General features: G+C 52.7%; 2 protein-coding genes across 2 annotated transcripts; both read left to right on the forward strand.

Annotated features, from left to right (window-relative positions):
- Nucleotides 1-4249: 4249 nt before the first annotated feature.
- CEBPE (CCAAT enhancer binding protein epsilon) lies at nucleotides 4250-6366 on the forward strand. The gene is made up of 2 exons (XM_043472834.1): nucleotides 4250-5266; nucleotides 5837-6366. The coding sequence occupies exons 1-2, from the start codon at nucleotides 4757-4759 to the stop codon at nucleotides 6170-6172; spliced, it is 846 nt and encodes a 281-aa protein (XP_043328769.1). The 5' UTR covers nucleotides 4250-4756; the 3' UTR covers nucleotides 6173-6366.
- Nucleotides 6367-9345: 2979 nt separating this feature from the next.
- LMLN2 (leishmanolysin like peptidase 2) lies at nucleotides 9346-18882 on the forward strand. Its single transcript, XM_043472965.1, is given in 18 exon segments — nucleotides 9346-9457; nucleotides 14345-14381; nucleotides 14383-14627; nucleotides 14712-14804; nucleotides 15312-15371; nucleotides 15374-15451; nucleotides 15835-15949; nucleotides 16138-16218; nucleotides 16335-16421; nucleotides 16423-16474; nucleotides 16510-16588; nucleotides 16591-16689; nucleotides 17260-17305; nucleotides 17383-17482; nucleotides 17588-17859; nucleotides 18263-18487; nucleotides 18680-18839; nucleotides 18841-18882. Coding segments are annotated over 18 exon segments (1983 nt in total).
- Nucleotides 18883-19294: the final 412 nt, after the last annotated feature.

The following is a 19294-nucleotide window of genomic DNA, read 5'->3' on the forward strand; positions in this document are numbered from 1 at the left end:
CAACCCACCTCTCCCTAATTTTAGTTCAGGTAGCCTGGTTACCCTAGCTGAAGAGGTGTCTGACCTTCCTTTAAGGAGCAAATAGTCTTTGGGGGAAAAGACAAGAATGCACATGGTACATGTGTGTGCACATCACAGCATCACTGCCCACACCTCTGGGCTCTGAGCTTCTACAGGCAGGACTGGACCGGCCAGTTCCCTGAAGTTTGTGCAGTGCCTGGGACCTACAAGGTCAGAAATGCTTGTATGGCTGAATTCCTTCACTGTTCAACTGAAAGTATCACAATATCGGTAACAGGCTATACCCCAATGGAAAGTTAAAAAGTCTAAATTTAAATAAATTTTTAAAAAAAGTCTAAATTTAAATAAATAAAATTAGAAAAAAAGAAAATCTTGTCCAATTGAAGCTTCAGACAAGGCTGCAGAGAAGCATGTCTCTGGAGAAGAGCATGGAACCCCACTCCAGTAGTCTTGCCTGGAGAATTCCATGGACAGAGGAGCCTGGCGGGTTACAGTCTATGGGGTCACACAGCTAACTGAAGCCAGTTAACACACACGGAGACACAGATAAACCCCCACAGAGGGTGGTCAGAGGAGGGTTGGAAGGAGACTGACCGGCTAAGCCCAGTTGCTTTCTATGCGTTATCTTATTCAAAGTTTAAACAGCCGACAAAGTAGGCATTGCTACTGCTATTTTACAAGTGTGATTAAGTAACTCGCTCAAGGTCACGTAGAGGTAGGTGACAGAAGGAGCTTTGAGACTTGGTGAGGGAGGTGGTGTTTGAACTGAGGCCTGATACAAAGTCATTAAGATACTACAGATGCATTGTTTCAGTCAAGGCACCCAGGTAGCAACTGCAGCAGCAGGGAGAAAAGGATTCCAGGTGGCCACGGAGGGTTTTTATCCGTTCCTGCTCAACTCCGCCGAACCCCAGAAACCCCCCCGGCGCTGGGCTGGCACTGCCCTCCCCACCGGCTTCCAGTGCAGCGCCCGCCCCCCACCACCCGGCGCGAGACGTCCAGAGCGCCCCGGTTACTGGGAAACACGGCGACGTCAGCCGGGGAGGTGAGGGGCCGAGACCGCTTATCTCGCCCCCAGGCTGAGCTCCCGAGCTTTCTCATTTCCTGCCGGCCTATTTGCACACCTCCCGGCTTCCTCCAGGGCCGACTCGCCCGCGCCAGACGCAGTCTCCCCATCCCACAGGGTGCTCGGCAGAGGGCAAAGAAGCTCTCTCTGAATCACTGAGCTCGGCCTTTCCCTATCCCTTCTTCCCCGGGGGCGGGGGGGGTGGGGGGGCGGTTCTAGAACTAGACCACTGCTTTTCCCGCCCCCCTACCCGGGTCAAAGCCGCATCCTTGCATGACCTTGGGCAGCTCAGCCTCTCAGCCTCGTTTTCCTCCTTTATAAAGCAGAAATAAAAATGCCATCTGTCTTGCTTACTTGCCTATTTAATTCACAGGTCTGCAAGGAAATGGTCTGCAAGGAGAAGTGTATGTTTCAATTATTGAAAAAGCATAACACCAGAAAATGCAACGCCCTAACCATCATGACTATTTCATTGTGCGGGTGGAGGGGTAGAATTCTTCCTCATTGAGACAAGAGCCTGGCCCTAGTCCTCTATGCCTGCCCACTCTCCCTTCAACTGACCTGCAAACCTCCATCTCGGCCATGTTTCCTCTCCTCATTCTGGGCGTCTTGCCCTGGCCAGGGCTGTGGGAGCCTGCCCTCTACTGTTCACCTGGTTCCTGAGCACAGAAGCCACTCAAGTCCTGAATTTTGGACCAATATTACCACCTGGTGGTTAACTGAGGCACTGCTGCAAAACTGAAGCAGTTCCCCTGTGGTAGTGTTTGCCACGGGATCCTCTGAAATGAAGAGAAACTAGAAATCTCCCTGTCAGGGACCGGAGATCTGTCTCCTGGACGCTAGCAGATTCCTCATGCTAGGTCAGAGCTTTTGGAGAAAGTGCCTCAAGCTATGCACAGAAACGGGGGGCACTCTAACTAGAGGGGTAGTTGCCTGACTTGCAGGGAGCCCTACATCTGCACATTTTATTTTAGCGTTCAATGTGGTACACAGTTGATAAGGGTGAAAGAGAGAGAAAAAGATGGCTTAAAACTCAACATTAAAAAAACAGATTATGGCATCTGGTCCCATCACTTCATGGCAAATAGAAGGGGAAAAAGTGGAAACAGTGACAGATTTTATTTTCCTGGGCTCCAAAATCACTGGGGACAGTGACTGCAGCCATGAGATTAAAACATGTTCCTTAGAAGGAAAACTATGACAAACCTAAACAGCATATTAAAAAGCAGAGATATCACTTTGCTGACAAAGATCTGTATAATTAAAGCTGTGGTTTTTTCAGTAGTCATGTACAGATGTGAGAGTTGAAACATAAAGAAGGCTGAGCACCAAAGAACTAATGCTTTCAAACTGTGGTGCTGGAGAAGACTCTTGAGAGCTCCTTGGACTGCAACAAGATCAAACCAGTTGATTCTAAAAGAAATCAACCCTGAATATTCATTGGAAGGACTGATGCTGAAGCGCCAATACTTTAGCCACCTGACGTGAAGAGCTGACTCATTTGAAAAGAGCCTAATGCTGGGAAAGCCTAATGCTGGGAAAGATTGAAGGCAAAAGGAGAAGGGGGTGGCAGAGGATGAGATGGTTAGATAGCATCACTGACTCACTGGACATGAATTTGAGCAAACTCCAGGAGGCAGTGAAGGACAGGGGAGCCTGGTGTGCTCCAGTCCGTGGGGTTACAAAGAGTCAGACACACCTGAACACCTGAACAACAATATGGTACACAGCCCCTCTATATTTGCACCACTGAGGTCTGGCCCTTGTGCCCAATTTATGAAAACTTTTGGCCTCCACAGGGCATTCACAGCACTTGCTGGTGACAAAAGAATCAGTGACACATTTCTGTGTGTCCTTTCCTTTTCACTGTAGCTGGGTGGATCAGTGGTAAAGAATCTGCCTGCCGGATTGAACTGCCAAAACTCAGGTTCAACCCCTTGGTCGGGAAGATCTCCTGGAGAAGGGAATGGCAACCCACTGCAGTATTCTTGCCTGGGAAATTCCATGGAGAGAGTAACCTGGTGGGCTACAGTCCATGGGATCGCAAGAGTCAGACACAACTTAGCAACTAAACAACAACACAGTCCCTTTTGCAGATGAAATGTAACAGGTAAAAGCCAGTGTCTCTGACAGGAGGGAGTAGGGCGTTCCCAGAGAAAAGAGAAAAGGGAAGGGAGAGGGGGCCCGGTCTGAGACCAAACGTGCAGAGAGTGAGCCGTGGGCTTCTCCCTGAGACCCTGAAACAGAGCCCCAGGAAGAGGTGATGACAAAAGAGAAGGCTTTTGTCAAGCCTCACAAGAGGAAGTGGACCCAAGAGACACGCATCGAGGTCAGAGAACGGCCATGCAGAAGGAAAAAGAGCAAACCAAGCTGCAGCGAGCTCCTGAGCCCTGCGGCCCGGCCACAGGAAACGGGCAGAGCCCTCAGGACCTGTACAGGGCAGAGCGCCAGCCCGAGGCTCTGGCAGCACAGGCCGGGCGCTGGAGCCACCAGAGGAGTGCAGCTGTTGCTGATGCTGCCAGGGTCTGGGGCGTGGAGCCCAAGCCCTGCCCAGCCCTGCCAAGACAGGGCAGTCAGGGACAGTGCCAGGTTGCCAGAGGTGACCTGGGCTGGAAACATGTGCAAGCTTGGGCTATAGCACAGACCCCGTGCAAAACTTAGCAGAAGAGCCTGCCCTGCTCCAGAAGACAGATCCTAGTGTATGGCTTGGTCCCAGACTTATCACTGCTTCCTGTGTGTGTGTGTGTGTTCAGTCTTATCCCATTCTCTGTGACTCTACGGACTGTAGCCCACCAGGCTCCTCTGTCCATGGGATTCTCCAGACAAGAATACTGGTGTGGGTTGCCATTTCCTCCTCCAGGGGTTCTTCCCTGTCCAGGGATCAAACCCGCATCTCCTGCATCTCTAGCGCTGCAGGCAGATTCTTTACCACTGAGCCATCTAGGAAGCCCTTCACTACTTCCCAAACCCCTCAAACAACACCCCTGGCCTGCACCCAGGAGAGTCGTTTGGAGAGGTAGGGCTACAAAAGGAACTGAGCGGCTCTGGGGGTAGGTGGAGCCCAGCACTGTTGGGGGGAGGGGGGTACTGAGAAGGAGGTGTGTCCAGGAAGGAGCTCGGATCAGGCTGGGGGTCAGCACTGGAAGAGGGTTCCTCTCTTCCTTCTGCCTGGGCACTCATTCTGCGCAGGACATTTGGAAGTCAGAGGGAGGAGGACACTCGGAGTGAGGTGTTGCCCTCAACGAGGATTCTGGAACCCCCCGGACTCGACGGGGAGGGGAGGCATTCCCAGAAGCATCGGCTCCCAGGCATCTTAGAAACCCTGGCCTGGGGCCTGACCAGGATAGCCCCCATCTGCTAAACAGGCCAGAGGCCCCGATTCTCTTAAGGCTTACATCCCTCCCTCTTGGGTGCGCCCTGCCCCTCCCTGAGTCACCCCAGGGAGAGAGGGGAAAAAAGGGAAGAGAAAAGAGGCATTGACTAGAGAGGAAGGAAAAGGAAACAGCAGAGGAGGGAGGAGAGAAGCCACACAGGAGTGGGTGACGGCGGAGATCGGAGAGGGCAGATCTAGGGCAGATCTAGGGCAGGGGGAGACAGACAGCCGAGCATCCCGGAGGGTGCCCCAAAAGCAGGGCGGCCAGGGGCGGGGAGCCGAGGGGGCGGGCCGGCATGTCCCACGGGACCTACTACGAGTGCGAGCCCCGCGCCGGCCAGCAGCCACTGGAGTTCTCAGGGGCCCGCGCGGGGCCTGGGGAGCTGGGGGACATGTGTGAGCATGAGGCCTCCATCGACCTGTCTGCCTACATCGAGTCTGGGGAAGAACAGCTCCTCTCCGACCTCTTCGCCGTGAAGCCGGCCCCTGAGGCCCGAGGCCTTAAGGGCCCCGGGACCCCTGCCTTCCCCCACTACCTGCCAGCTGACCCACGGCCCTTCACCTATCCCCCACATACCTTCGGCCCCGACAGGAAGGCCTTGGGGCCTGGCATCTACAGCAGCCCGGGGAGCTACGACCCCAGGGCCGTGGCCGTGAAGGAGGAGCCTAGGGGGCCCGAGGGCAGCCGGGGGGCCAGCCGCAGTGGCTACAACCCTCTGCAGTACCAAGTGGCGCACTGTGGGCAGACAGCCATGCACCTGCCCCCGGCCCTGGCAGCACCCAGCCAGCCACTGCGCGTCCTCAAGGTAAGAACAGCTCAGTTCTCCTTGCCACCACCCAGGGGCTGGAGGGCGGCCGTGTGGACGGGATCTGTGTGTGGTGTTGCTGTGTGGAATCTACCCACCCAAGCCCTCTGTGCTCGCCACCCAGCCACGACCCAGCTTGGCCTCTCTGTGAATTCACTCCCACTCGGAGCCCTGCTGTGTTGGCTGGAACCCATGTGTCCTGCAGTCCCTGTGACCAGCTGGCCTGCCCTGATCTAAGGGCATTCCCCCTCCAGTTTCTCTGCTGCCCACCAGCCCCCTCCTCACATTTCTGTGCGGCCTCCTGCTTCTAGAAGAGGAAATGCCTGCTGAGGGTAGAACTGGAGACTCAAGACAGATGGAAGGAAAATGGCCTCAGAGCGTGTGGGGGACATGAAAGGCAGTCTGGGTCCAAGCAGCGGATCCTGTGCCGCTGGCAGGGCAGTGGTCGTTCTGACGGGGCCAGGAGCTAGCCCTGAATCCCACGTTCCTCAAACGCCCCTCCTGTGTTCCGCCTGGTGGGATCCCTGCCCCACAGACCTCACTGCTTTCTCCCCGTGCCTCCCCCTCCAGGCCCCTTTGGCCGCTGCCGCGCCCCCCTGCAGCCCCCTCCTCAAGGCGCCCTCCCCCGCGGGCCCCTCACACAAGGGCAAGAAGGCGGTGAACAAAGACAGCCTGGAGTACCGGCTGCGGCGGGAGCGGAACAACATCGCGGTGCGCAAGAGCCGGGACAAGGCCAAGCGGCGCATCCTGGAGACACAGCAGAAGGTGCTGGAATATATGACCGAGAACGACCGCCTGCGCAGCCGCGTGGAGCAGCTGACCCAGGAGCTGGACACGCTGCGCAACCTCTTCCGCCAGATCCCTGAGGCCGCCAACCTCATCAAGGGCGTGGGGGGCTGCAGCTGAGCCCACCTGGAAGACTGTGGGCCCCAGCTCCCGAGCTCCACCTGACCCGTCGGACACCCCCGACCTCGCTGGGGCCCCAGAGCCCCTCACAGGCCCAGCCAGAGACAGAGACCATGGACAAGTGGCAGCGGGTGGCAAGGAGGGCAGGCCCAGCATGATGATTCTGTGGCTGAATAAAACTGCATATGACTCGGTGCTGGGGCTGTGCAATGGGCCTGGGCCAGTGTGGGGTGTGGGGGTGTGGGTGTGTGTGTGATGGGGGTCTGGGGGTAGGGACCAGGTAGCATGAGGCTAAGTCTGTATACCTCTTGATTCCAGGCCCAAATAAACACGGGAAATTCAGCAGACAAGCTGCCCATAGCTGTACCCCAGCGTACCACACAGCCAGGCCTGGTATCTGTCCCTCTGCTCTCCTCTCCCTGGACCCGGCCCACTCTACTCCCACCCTAGAGGACCTGGAGTGGCCTCTGGACATTGCCTTAGCAGAGCTCTGTGGTTTGCGGGGAGATCCCAGTATCTCCAGGCCCTCCTGCCCAGGCCTGCCCACTCTCGCCCTGCCCTCCCTCACTTTGACGTATAGCTCTGGGACTTCCTGCCCCAGGAGACCCAGGGAAAATTCCAGATGGCTCTGATGTATTTATGGTCACTCAGCAATTGATCTGAGGAGAAGGAATTGGCAACCCACTCCAGTATTCTTGCCTGGAAAATTGCATGGACAGAGGAACCTGGCAGGCTACATACAGTCCATGGGGTCGCAAAGAGTCGGCCACAATTGAGCACATCAGCAATTGATCTGAGACTCAATCCCTTCTCCCCAGTTCCCAAACTTCAGTCTACCAGACTGACAGACCCCCATGCTTCCAACCCACCCGTGCCCACCTTTGTCCTCCATTCCTCGGGGCTTAGGTTCCTTAAAGAATCTGAGTGCTTGGGGGACAAATTAGTTGTGAAAGGCCTCGACTCTTGTTCATATACAAGAAAATTGATAATGAGGAGGATGACAACCCCCCACCCCTCCGTGCAATGAACCCCATGCAGAAAGCAGTTTTTTCATAGAACTCTAGCCTGAGAGGCATAATACGACAGTGCTTGACAGCCTCAGTTTGAATTTCCCTCTGCTACTTGCTAGTTGTGAGACCTCGTGCCAGTTACTTCTCTCCGTGCCTCAGTTTCCACATCTGCAAAATGGGAGGAGGAGTAATGCCATATGCTCACAGACAGGGCCTAGCACACAGTGAGCACGAATACTTGTTATTGTTTCCTTTTGCTACAACTGAAAGGACCTCAGAGATCTCATCTAAACTTCTCATTCTGCAGGTGAGGAAACCGAGGCCTCCGAAAGGGAAGGGACTCACTCATAGAGTCATGAGATGGGTTAGAGGCAGAACCAAAATTAGCTCCATAAAATCACAGATCTCAAAGGGGCTGGAAGCAACCTCAAGAGATCATCTGGTAGGCTTTGCCCTCAGACAAGAAGATAGTGTGAGCCACATTTGATAGATAAAGCAGTTAAGGGCCAGAGGGATAAGAGGCATTCTCCGGAAGCTCACCCAGGCCCTTTGCTGGCTCCACACACACACACCTGTCTCTCTACTTCGCACTCACACCCTCGCCTTGGAGGCATATGGAACAGTGCAGGGCACACGGGTCCCGTTCAGTCAGTAATCAAGGATTGTTGGATAGAATCAGAAACATGAGAGATTATAGAGGCTGGTTACAGTCTCTCCTAGGTCACCAATGACTTACAGGCCACCGCTGAGATAGCAGTGCTAGACATCAAGGAATAACCTTCTGAGAGGGAGAGAGTCTGGGGTGTAGATCCTCCCAGTCCCCTCTCTCTCCCCCTACCTCCACATCCCCGGGTCAGAGCCTCCACATTGCAGACATCTGCGTGCATTGTGCCTGCCTCACCCAGGACTCAGTTTCTTTCCTGCCTTTGCCTCCGTGCCTCTCAGGCACCATCTCCGCAACATCTGTGCCCTGGATCCCCCTGCCCCAGGTCCAGTTTGGACAGACAGATCTGAACCTCACTAGATGGTTTAGTCTACCTGAGTTGGGAAGAAGGAGGTGCCCATCTCAGTGGATGCCTGGGAGAATCCCACACCTTCCTTTCAGCCCAGGGGGATGGGTTGCATAAGGGGGGTTTGTACAGAGCATGGTAAGTGACTCAACCTCCGGATATCCTCCTCTCAGCTAAAGACCACTGCCCCTGGACTGATGTTCAAAGTTCTGGGTAATGGGACCTGGGTTGCTTCAGTATCGGTCCTATTTCCTTCCCACAGTTCTGAATCATGTCTCCTCCCAGCTCCCAGCACCCGGGGCTCCTCGGGGCAGGTGCCTGCCATGGGGTCTGAAGGAAAGCCACAGCCTCAGGTGAGAGAAGCACATACCTGGGCCCTGCCTGATGCAGAGTGGTGGGCACACTGCAATCCTGTGGCAGATCGTATCCCGGGAAGAAGACAGGTAGCCAGAAGTCACACTTTCAGAATGAGGTTTTTCAACTGGTTTGGTAAATTATTCCACAAGTATTTGTTGAGCATCTTTCTCATACCAGAGAGCCGGGGGAGAGCAAATGCCAAGGCCATGAGCTGTCCTGGTCCAGAAGAAGCAAGGAGAGCGGGTGAGGCTGACGGAATGGAAAAGTGGAAGAAGAGTAGGCCAGAACTGCACCACCCTCCCTCCAGGACAGTCTTCATCCCCTCTGAAGGAGCAGGCTCCCTGCACCCCTGAGCCCCTCCTCCCCCACCACCCCGCCACAGAGATGCCTGCGTCCAGAGGTGGCAGAAGGAAGGCACCCCCGGGAAGGGTGGTTAGTCTCACCCCTGCCTGGGGAAGGTACAAAGTCCTGGGGCAAGGGCATGTGAACTTTGAAAGCCAGCAAATCAAGATCCAAACAGCACACAGTTGTGTTCCCTTGGCTTTACAATCCACAGTTTGGCCCACTTTTCCTTCATGAGCAAAACTGGGACCAGTGTAAGAGTCCTGAGCTGACAGCCCAGATCTTCGGCCCCAGGGAAGGGGGAGAAGGGAGGATGTTGGACATACTACCAAGAGGGAGGAAGTTGTCCAAGGTGAGAGCCTGCCAAGGTCAGTCCGAGGTGGTGGCTGCTTGTGAAAGCTGCTCCCCCTGCTTGGTGCACACCTCCCCACCCCACCCCCCCATGGATTGCCACATGCCTGGGCCCCCAGGGCCCCCATCCCAGTGTTGCAAGATCCCGGTTGGGGTTGTGGGGGTGGAAAGGGGCCTCTTCACCTCCACCCCCTACCCTACCCTGCCCCAAGCCAGTGAGGGGACCTTGGGATGGAGGGGGCCATATGGGAGATGCTGAGGCGACAGTAGCCAGGGCCTGTGCACTCCTCTGGGACGGTCACTTCCCGTCACCACCAGCCGGCAGATCTTTCCTTTCAGGACTCAGCTGGGGCTGGTCCCCGATGGGAAGGATCCAACCTGGACAGGACTCCAGGCTGGCCTGTCTGCTGCCCCCATAAGCAGACCTGGCCTGGCCCCAGAAAAGCACCAGTGAGAAGTTCACTGAAGAGGCCCATCAGAAACTCCCTGAGGCTACCCCATGGGGAAACGATGGGTATTTTCAGAGGAAAATGGCTGCACCTGGCCATCAATTCTGACTTCAGAGAGCAGCAGAAGAGTTCTGGGACTTGGGAGGAGGAAGGCTTCCTACTAGGGAGAGACCCCCCTTGCTGTGGAGCTGGAACCTCTCCTCTTTCAGAAACCCAGATCTGAGTTAGGTAGAGGCAAGCTGTACATAGCATGGATCCCCCACACCCCACAAGCCAAGCTTCACCCCAAAGCCCCAAACTGTCCAAAACCCGATTGCTCCCCACACCTAGCACTGTCACCCCTGGCCAGACCATCCAGCCCTGCTGCAATCGGGACGGTTTGCAAAACGCCTGTAGCTCCCGCTTTGTCACCATCTGAGGTTAGGACTGCGCTCAGGAGATAAGCCCAGGCCCCACCCGCCGTCCCGAGTGAGACTGCTGGCCTGCTGCAATCGGGACGGTTTGCAAAACTCCTGCTGGCTCCAGCTCTGTCACCATCTGAGGTTAGGGCTGCGCCCCAAGATAAAAGTCTAGTCCCGCCCACCGGCTCTGCCTTCAAACCTTACAGGCAGCAGGGCCAAGAGACAGAGCTCCAGGGAAGCCTACTCAGGGTCTGGAAGCCTTAACCAGACCCAGCTTGAGGACCCCTTCTGCCTGTCCTCTCCCACCTCTTCTCCCCTTCATCCCCAGCCTCACCTTTGCACCCTGTCCGCATCAGCATCCTTTCCCCTCACTCTCCATCTACCTTCCCACCTCCCTTCTTTCTCATCACTCTCATTCATTCATTTGCTCAAACAATACTTACAACCCTGAAGGCATTTTGCTTGTTATAGGAGCTACAGGATAAGCAAGAAGGACAGTCCCTGCTCTTGTGGGGTTTACAGATTCACAAAGGGGACAGACAAACATACCCCCACCAATAAATAAATGGTTCTAAATTGCAGGCAGCGCTATGGGACAGAAATAAAGGGTGATTGTGACAGATACTTATAAGAGAATCTGATTTAAATGTGAGGGTCAGGAAGGGCTTTTGGAGGAAGTAACATTTAAGCAGATACCTCAAAGGTGAGTAGGAATCACTGTGGCAAAAACTGAGGGCTCCCAGCAGCGGCAGGAGCTCCCCAAGCAGGACCTTCCCACTCATTGACAGAGGCTGGGGTTGGAAACAGACTAGACTGAGGGAGAGGTGAGGTCAGAGAAGAACTGAGATCAGATCTCGCCCTGAGGGGATGCAGAGCATCATGGGGAGGAACCACCTTCCAAAGGAAGAAATTTCCTCTCTCCTAAGGTTAAAGAGGAGACCCAGACCAGCGGCAGACACAGACCCAAACAGGTCTGCAGTCTGCCGAGGTTGTTCCCCTCTCATGCTTCTGTTTTCACTATGAAAGAAGAGGTGATTGCAAGTGACTTAGTAGGAGGCTTCAAGGAAGAGGCTTGAAGGTGGAAAATCCCAGTTGCTGACAGTGGAAGCAGGAGCTGAGATCTCTGATCTTGGGAGTGGCCAGTTGAAATCAATGATGACAATTTTAGGTGACAACAGTCTGTCCTCTGGAGGGACTTCCTTCAAGGGTCCTTACCTACTTGGGAGCAAGTGTGGACAAGACAGGTGTTGGGTTCATCTGGTCATGGGGCTCACCCAGGGAGGCAGGATGGATGGGACAGACAGGGAAGGGAGGGATTTGTTTTGAACATGGAACCTAAGACAAATAAGAAGAGGTGAAGAGACAAGAAGGGCCATGGTTCTCCAGTGAGCTTTAGAACAGCGGCAGTAAGCCGGCTTGAGCAAACAAACCATAAGGAAAGGAGATCATATCAGAGAGTGGGATGTTTGATTCAGTTATTTCATAGGTACTGCAGTTTCTAGTGATAAGGCCTGGGTCTGACCCTGGGTGGGAGTGGGGGGGGCTTGCTAAGGTGGATGGAGAGGCATGTTAAGATGAGAGGGTGCAGGAACTGAGAGGTGACCGCACTGGATGGAGCACCCAGATGGATGACATTACCTAGGATGACTTCTGTGCTCAACCTCACTTTCTCTCCACTACCCATGACCTACATCCCACAACCTATCATTCACCTCCACCCTCCATCAATGTCCCCTTCCCATATAGTTTCCCACCTCCATGCCCTCTTTCTCATCTCCATCCTCATCCTCTCCCACTCCATCCTGTCTCAACACCTTCATCCTCTCCTTACCCCTTTCTTTCTCTGCACCCTTATCTTTCTCATCCTCTTCCTTCCAGCACTTTATTTCTCCTCCACACTGGGCACCTGAAAAGCTACAGCATGGTGGATTAAAGCCTGTGCCCAGGAGCCTAAATACATGGATTCAAATCCCATGGATACCACCTACCCATGTTGCCTCGGTTGTAAAAATGGGGTAATAATAACAGCTACCTCATAAGGTTGTCAAAAGGATTACCTGAGTCTAAAGTGCTTGGAACAATGTCTGGGCACAAAAGAAGTGTCGATCACAGGATTGTTGCCCTCCTCCTCTCCTTGCCTCATGGGAGGCAAGGCATGGGTTCTCCATGCCCCAAGGAGACATGGGTTCGATTCCTGGGTTGAAGATCCCCTGGAGAAGGAAGTGGCAACACACTCCAGTATTTTTGCCTGAAAAAATCCCATGGACAGAGGTGCCTGGCAGGCTATGTCCACAGGGTCACAAAGATTTGGACCTGACTGAATAACCAAGCACGTACACACCCTCCATCTTCTCACCTCCATTATCCCTCCGTAACTACTTCATATTTCTTCTGAGATGCAGAGATGAATCAGCCTCAGCCCCTACCCACAGTCTGACAGGGAAACAAGCACAGAAAGAAATGTCAGGAGAATATAATAAGTACTACTTCAAAGATGCAAAGGAAATGCCCTTGGAGAATAGAGGATATGCAAACTAACACTGCCTGGGGAACTAAAGAAAAGTCTCAACAGGCAAATAAACCTCTCAGCTGGATCTTGAAAGATGAGGAAGGATTTGCCAGGCAAAGGCAGGAACAAAGTATTCCAGCCAAAGGAACATGACGTGTTTCCTGTGCTGCTTGTGTTAGAAGGTCTGAAGTTGTGCAAGCTTATGGGAAATTAGGATGAACCCCTTCCCTGGAGGGGGCACGCCCTATCCCAGTAAGGCCAGAAGGGGGCAGCAAAGCTTCAGGAGCTCTGGCAGCTGGAGCCCACAAAACCTCCAGAGCTGCAGAGATCTTGAACCTTTCCACAAGCCTGAGGATTTTCCCCAGACTGGGCCAGCCAGGCCAGGGGGGAATAAAACAAAATGAAAACAAGATTTCTGACACTTGGAGAAAAAAGACTAAGTGTGTCTCAGAAGAAGAACTGAAGTCCTCTAAATATGCCCTCTAACAACATGTTGAACATCTTTGAACATCTTCTATTAATGTTTTTTTTTTTTAATTATTAATGTTTTTTCAGAGTTTACTTTTCCTCTGGGCAGGTCTATAAGCAGCTTCTATGAAGCCTCACAAAGCTAACACAACAGCTTCTCATAGGAGATGTTAGTCAACCTACATGTGTTTCAATGGCAAGCACCATATGTTCTACACAGGTGGAGGAGATGCCTAAGTCTTGCAGCTTAGAGTTCACCCTGTACTGACTTGGGAGCTAGTGGAGTGCAGGAGCCTTGTTGGTCCATCTCCAATGAAACAGGCAGGCATCTATGAAGCAAAGAATGCCCCTCCCCCCACCCCATATACACCATTATAGTAATCCCAATTTTTTGTTTCTGAGGAGGTTTCAAGGTTGTCTACTCAGAATGACAGGAGCTTAGGCTGAGATGAAAGAGGGTTAGGAGAGAGTTAGGAAGTGGGCTCCTCTTTGGAAAGGTCAGTTGAGGCCTCAGGAATTAATACTGCCCCACTCCAGCTCTGCTTCTGGCACCCCAGGGGGGAAGCGTGGGGGCTACTGCTTGGCCCTTGTACTTCACATTGGATCTCTGAGCAGGAATTACAGATTTAGTCAACAAGACTCAAATCTTGAAAAAAATAACTCAAGCTTGGTGGAGGGGATTTCAAGAGAGATGATAAAGAGAAGAGAGCCAGATGTAAGTGAGGCAGGGAAGAAGGGAACAGAAGGCTAGATCCAGAGCGGGCTATGGAGAGACGTTTATAAGATGTGACAACTGCCACTGCTCCTCCTGTGGATGTACTCCTCCTGGGAGCTGCTCCTCCTGGAGATCTATTCCTCCTGGAGATCTACTCCTCCTGGAGATCTACTCCTCCTGGGGATCTACTCCTCCTGGGGGCTGCTCCTCTTGGGGAGTTACTCCTCCTGGGACCTGCTCCTCTTGGGGATGTACTCCTCCTGGGGTGCTGCTCCTGCTGGGGAGTTACTCCTCCTGGGGACTGCTCCTCCTGGGGATCTACTCCTCCTGGGGACTGCTCCTCCTGGGGATGTACTCCTCCTGGGAGCTGCTCCTCCTGGGGATCTACTCCTCCTGGGAGCTGCTCCTCTTGGGGATCTACTCCTCCTGGGGGCTGCTCCTTCTGGGGGCCTGCTCCTCCTAGGGGGCTTCTCCTGAGGAGCTACTCCTCCTGGGGGGCTACTCCTCCATGGGCTACTCCTCCTGGGGCCTGCTCCTCCTGGGAGTCTACTCCTCCTGAGGGGCTGCCTCAAGCAGGTGTCTACATGATGAGACACAGTAGTCTGAGCCTTCTCGGGCCTCCTTTCTCCCAACTTCCCCCAAACTTGTGTTCGTCCTCCCTCACCCTCCCTAGTCCCCAGGATCCTCAACCCCTCCAAACCCAAACCTGCCATATTGGAGATCCTGTATCAAAGGGAGCTTGGAATCCTGAAGAAGATGAGGTGAGAGGGGAATCCTGAGCCCTGGCAGCAGGGACAGAGGCTGAAGAGTGAGAAAGCTGAAGAGTGCAGGAAGACTGAAGAGGCAGAGAAGGCTATGGCAGGGAGACCACACAGGAAAGGAATGGGATGTCTAGGATGTGGAGATAAAACCGCCCCTCTTGTTAAGTCCCTCTAAAACAAGGACCCCTGCTTCTGAATCCAAACCCTGCACAATACTGCCATGCTGTCTGGGGAGACCTAGACAACCCAAACTACCACAGTTAAGTTCACGTGATTGAGAGCGTTTACAGTACTGCTTCAGGAACACCCAGAAATGTCTCCAGCTCACCTACAGCTGTTCATTCTTGTCAGGTGCAGCCACTTGAAACCAGGATATGAAGGAGAGATTTGTTTGGAGGTGAAGGTGAGAATGATTTATCAGATTTGGGGAACTGAAGACCTCTAGCCCATCTAGACCTCTCCACCACCACCAGCATCAGAATTACTTAATGCACTTCCTAACAGGGCAGATTCCTGAGCCCCCTTCCTCTGGCAACTTATTAAATCAGAGACTGGTGGGGAGTGGGGGGAAGACTCCCTATTCTAACCATCTGCCTAGACTATGTTCAGTTCATCAGACTAGAGACAACTACTCCACCTCTAGCTCCTATCCTGGTACCCAGTTTCCTGTCATCCTATCTCCCAGCCCAACCGCTAAGCTAGCTGAGACATTTCACTCCCTATCATACCCCTGATGCCCATCTCCATGGTTATGCCTTGTGGTCAGGGCAGAAACCCCACTACTGGTCTATCCAGAAAGTGGGGCCAGGGATCCAAAACACTGATTTCTCCTGTATGTGTGGGTTGTCCACACTTCCAAGTGCCACCAAGAGGGGAGGATCAAATCAAATCCCTTTTCTTGGCTCTGCATCTCAATCTTAGATGTCATGGGAAAGAAAGGGAGCATACAAGCCATTTTCATGAAATTGTGCTTATTTGGAGGAATTCCCTGGTGGTTCAGTGGTTAGACCTCTGTGCTTTCACTGCTGAGGGCCTGGGTTCAATCCCTGGTGGGAGAACTAAAATCCCACAAGTTGCATGGTACAGCCAAAAAAAAAAAAAAAAAAATCATGCTTATCTGGGGCACCTTGGGGGCATGCTGATGAAGTTTGGATGGGCACTGAAAGCCCCCCACACCGTCCCTTAGCACCATCTGCCAAGTTTCCTAGGCCCCCATTTTCAGGGAGACCTTTGCATTACCCTAGTCCCCTCCTTTCTGCCCCCACCTGACCTGGCCCACGGATATTCAGCTATCGTAGCCCCCACTGCCTGCTGCCAGCTGGACTAAGAAGACAGGCCGCTTGCTGATACCACTGTCTACTGCACCCAGCACTTCCCAGCCTCAGCCACAGTGTCATGGTCATGGTGACTGCTGCATGATGAATGGGAAGAAGCAGACAGGCTGAGGGAGGGGGCTCAGGTCACTCAGCTTCCCATGAAGTGGAAGGACCCCCTCAGGGTGGAACAGAAGGTGCCTCACGCTCTAAGAAGAGCCAACTGGGCAGAGGGGTGAGAGTGTGGGTCCATCCTGCTGCGGTCCCTTCACTTTGCAGTCATGTGTCCTCGGCCACATTCCATGAACTGCTCCATGCCCTGGGTTTCTCTGGATGGCTCTTTCAGACATGGAGGGAGGGATTATCTGAATGAGGGCAAGGTCCCCCCACACGTCAGCCAGAGGGAATCACTGATATCTCACTGACCCCTTCCTTCCAACTCTCCCTCACCCTTCTGAAGTTTCCCTCTCATGTACCATCTCTCCTTTCAGTCTTAGAGAGAACTATTCTACAAAGCAAGTGACAAGGCGAGATGAGTGGGGATAGCTGCTTTCCACCACAGCCTGGCCAAGCACTTGGAACTGGAGGAGGCTCACTGGGTGCTTCCTTGGAAGAAGTGGTGAGAATGAGAACAGCTTAGGGTCATGGAAGGAAGAGGGAGCAGTCAAGTGCTACCTCCTCCCGTGGGGCCCTTTGTCTTCACACTGGGAGGTCTGACTACTCCAGGACTGTAAATGACTGCTACCTATGGCAGTGCCCAATGTCCTAGGCTTGACCCAATCACTTGCTGCCTTCAAAGACTCAGGCTGAGGCCTCCCTGGTGGTCCAGTGGTTAAGAACCCACCTTCCAATGCAAGGGACACTGGTTCGAACCCTAGGCCAGGAAGCTCCCACATGGCACAGAGCAACTAAGCCAGTGCACCACAACTACTGAACCAAAACTCTATAGAGACCGCAAGCCACAGCTACTGAAGCCAGTGCGCCTAGAGCCTGTGCTCCGAAAGAAGGGAAACCACCACTATGAGAAGCCTGAGCATAACACCTAGAGAGTAGCTCCCGCTTGTCGCAACTAGCGAAAGCTGTGTAGCAATGAAGACCTACTACAGCCAAAATGTTAAATCAGTAAATCTTTGGGGAAAAAAAAGACTGGGGCTGGGACCAGGTCAACCACAGCACTGCAGAGGTGCTGTTGTGGGGCTGGGTGAGAAATAAGGCCTTGAGAATTGCAGAGGGCTCTTATGACTCAAGTCAGCTTGTGGAGAGGTTGCAGGGGGTTATCTGCTGCTAAAGTGGAATAGAAACTGTAAGCATGGCTGTCCTTGAGGGACTGGGGGGATTCATTTGTTCTGAGGCCTCTTTGTCTTCCTATCTCTCAGGGCCTGGCCTGGAATTTGGCCCTGTGACCGACCACCTGTGGGAATGGCGCCCCAGGCTTTTTCTGTACTGGCCGATGTGCAGGTGCACGGGGCTGAGGGGCTGCACAATTGTCCGTCATCCTCGTGTCATTCTATCATTCCCCACACACAGCGGACTGGGCTGCCACTACCTGCGCCTGGATAAATGAAGCTGCTCCCCAGACCCCACTCTGGAAGACCCCTGCAGGTTCAAGCCCTTGATCGGTGGGGTGGGTGGACTAGAGAAAGGGGAATGAAACAGAATGGGCCCAGAGAGAAGTCGCTTTCTGAGGCATCTGGACAAACGCGGTTCTACCCTCTGCCCTGCCCTTCAGAATGAATGCTGAAAGAAGGGAAATGGATTCCCACCTGGGGCGGAGAATCCCCATGGGGAGATCTACCATCCTTAGAGCCCCCGCTTCCTTGCCAACCTCACTTCACAGCTGCTCCCTGGGGACGAGACCAGACATCCCTCTCGGATGCCACATGTCAAGGAAGCAGAGCTCACTGGCTGCTGCTGTTTACATCAATGCTTAGAAAGGGCAGTGTACAAAGTGCTGGCGGAGGGATCTTCCTGGGCCCCATGCCTTCCAGGAAAGGCTATTCAGATGAGTATCAGAAGTGGACTAGCTGCAGCACACTGGCAAAAATGTCTGGAAGTGCTCTTATGGCAGTACCACGCAACGTGTTTTTATGTACATTTTTAAAAAATTATCATTGGAGTATAGTTGTTTTACAATACTAGTTTCAGGTGTACATAGAGCAACATTGAAAACATCGTGTTTCAATATTTTTATAGATTATACTCCATTTAAAGTTACTATACAATTTTGGCTCTATACATTGTGCTGTACAATATATCACTGTAGCTTATGTATTGATGTTTATTCATTTTTTACTAAGTACCCTACTGAGTCCATGACTCTGATTTAGAATGAACATTTTCCTTAGGAGGGCTTGAGTAGGTAACTTGAGGCTATAACTATGCCCTGCTACATATTTCCTTGCAGATACCTGGCTACTGTGATCTTCTGTTCCTCGTGTTGGTTGTGTTAGACTAATGAAGTTACCAACGCTATTACTTACAAACCTGTAAGTCTTTCAATCCAAGACCTGTTATTCCAGCTGTCTTTAGGATTAGTTGGGCCCCCAGGAGACTCCCTGGGGAAGGAAGAGTGAGAAACACTGACAGAAGCAGTACTACAGGCTCTAGTGAGCAGAGAAGGCACTGGCAGGTAAAGAGATGCTTCCGGCTAAGGATTTATACAGGGGGCTAAGGAGAATGCTGAAGTCCTTTACTTCATAATCCTCTTCTGAAGACCTTCCTGTTCATCACACACCTGGCCTGCACCTGTTTCATGAGATATACTCTTTCAGGGACTATACTTCCATTAAGAGATCCAAGTGTCCAGAAAAAAGAAAAAAAGAGAGATCAGTCCTTTTATGTGCTATATTCACAGCCCCTTAATTACCACTAGTCTGGTGTTCACTGCACATATGTGGAAATCTCCTGGCTGCCAAGGGTCTCCAGTTGGTATGCTGACTAGGGCTCTGACCTCTACCCTCCAGAAGAAACCTCTAGAAGTATCATTATGGAGGAGCCACCCTTACCATAAAATACAGTAAGTAACAGCAATTAAGGTAACATTCCAAGGAGTCTTCTTTCAAATTCCTGAAATCTAGGTATTTGAAATTGTATTGATTAAACACTCATTTATACATATACTGCTGAGCTGTCACTTCAGTCATGCCCGACTCTGCAATCCTATGAACTGTAGCCTGCCAGGCTCCTCTATCCATGGGCTTCTCCAGGCAAGAATACAGGAGTCGGTTGCCATGCCCTCCTCCAGGGGAACATCCCAGCCCAGGAATCAAACCCACATCTCCTGCATTTTCAGGCAGATTTTTTCCTGTTGAGCCACCAGTGATTATTCAAAATTGTATTTCTGAAAACAAGGAACCCTAACTAACATGGGGCCTATTACTATGGGACACCTCTCCCCTTAACAATAATGGAGTTTACCCATCTCTAGGGCATAGGG

This window comes from Cervus canadensis, chromosome 6 (genome assembly GCF_019320065.1).
Source record: "Cervus canadensis isolate Bull #8, Minnesota chromosome 6, ASM1932006v1, whole genome shotgun sequence".
Lineage (NCBI taxonomy): Eukaryota > Metazoa > Chordata > Mammalia > Artiodactyla > Cervidae > Cervus > Cervus canadensis.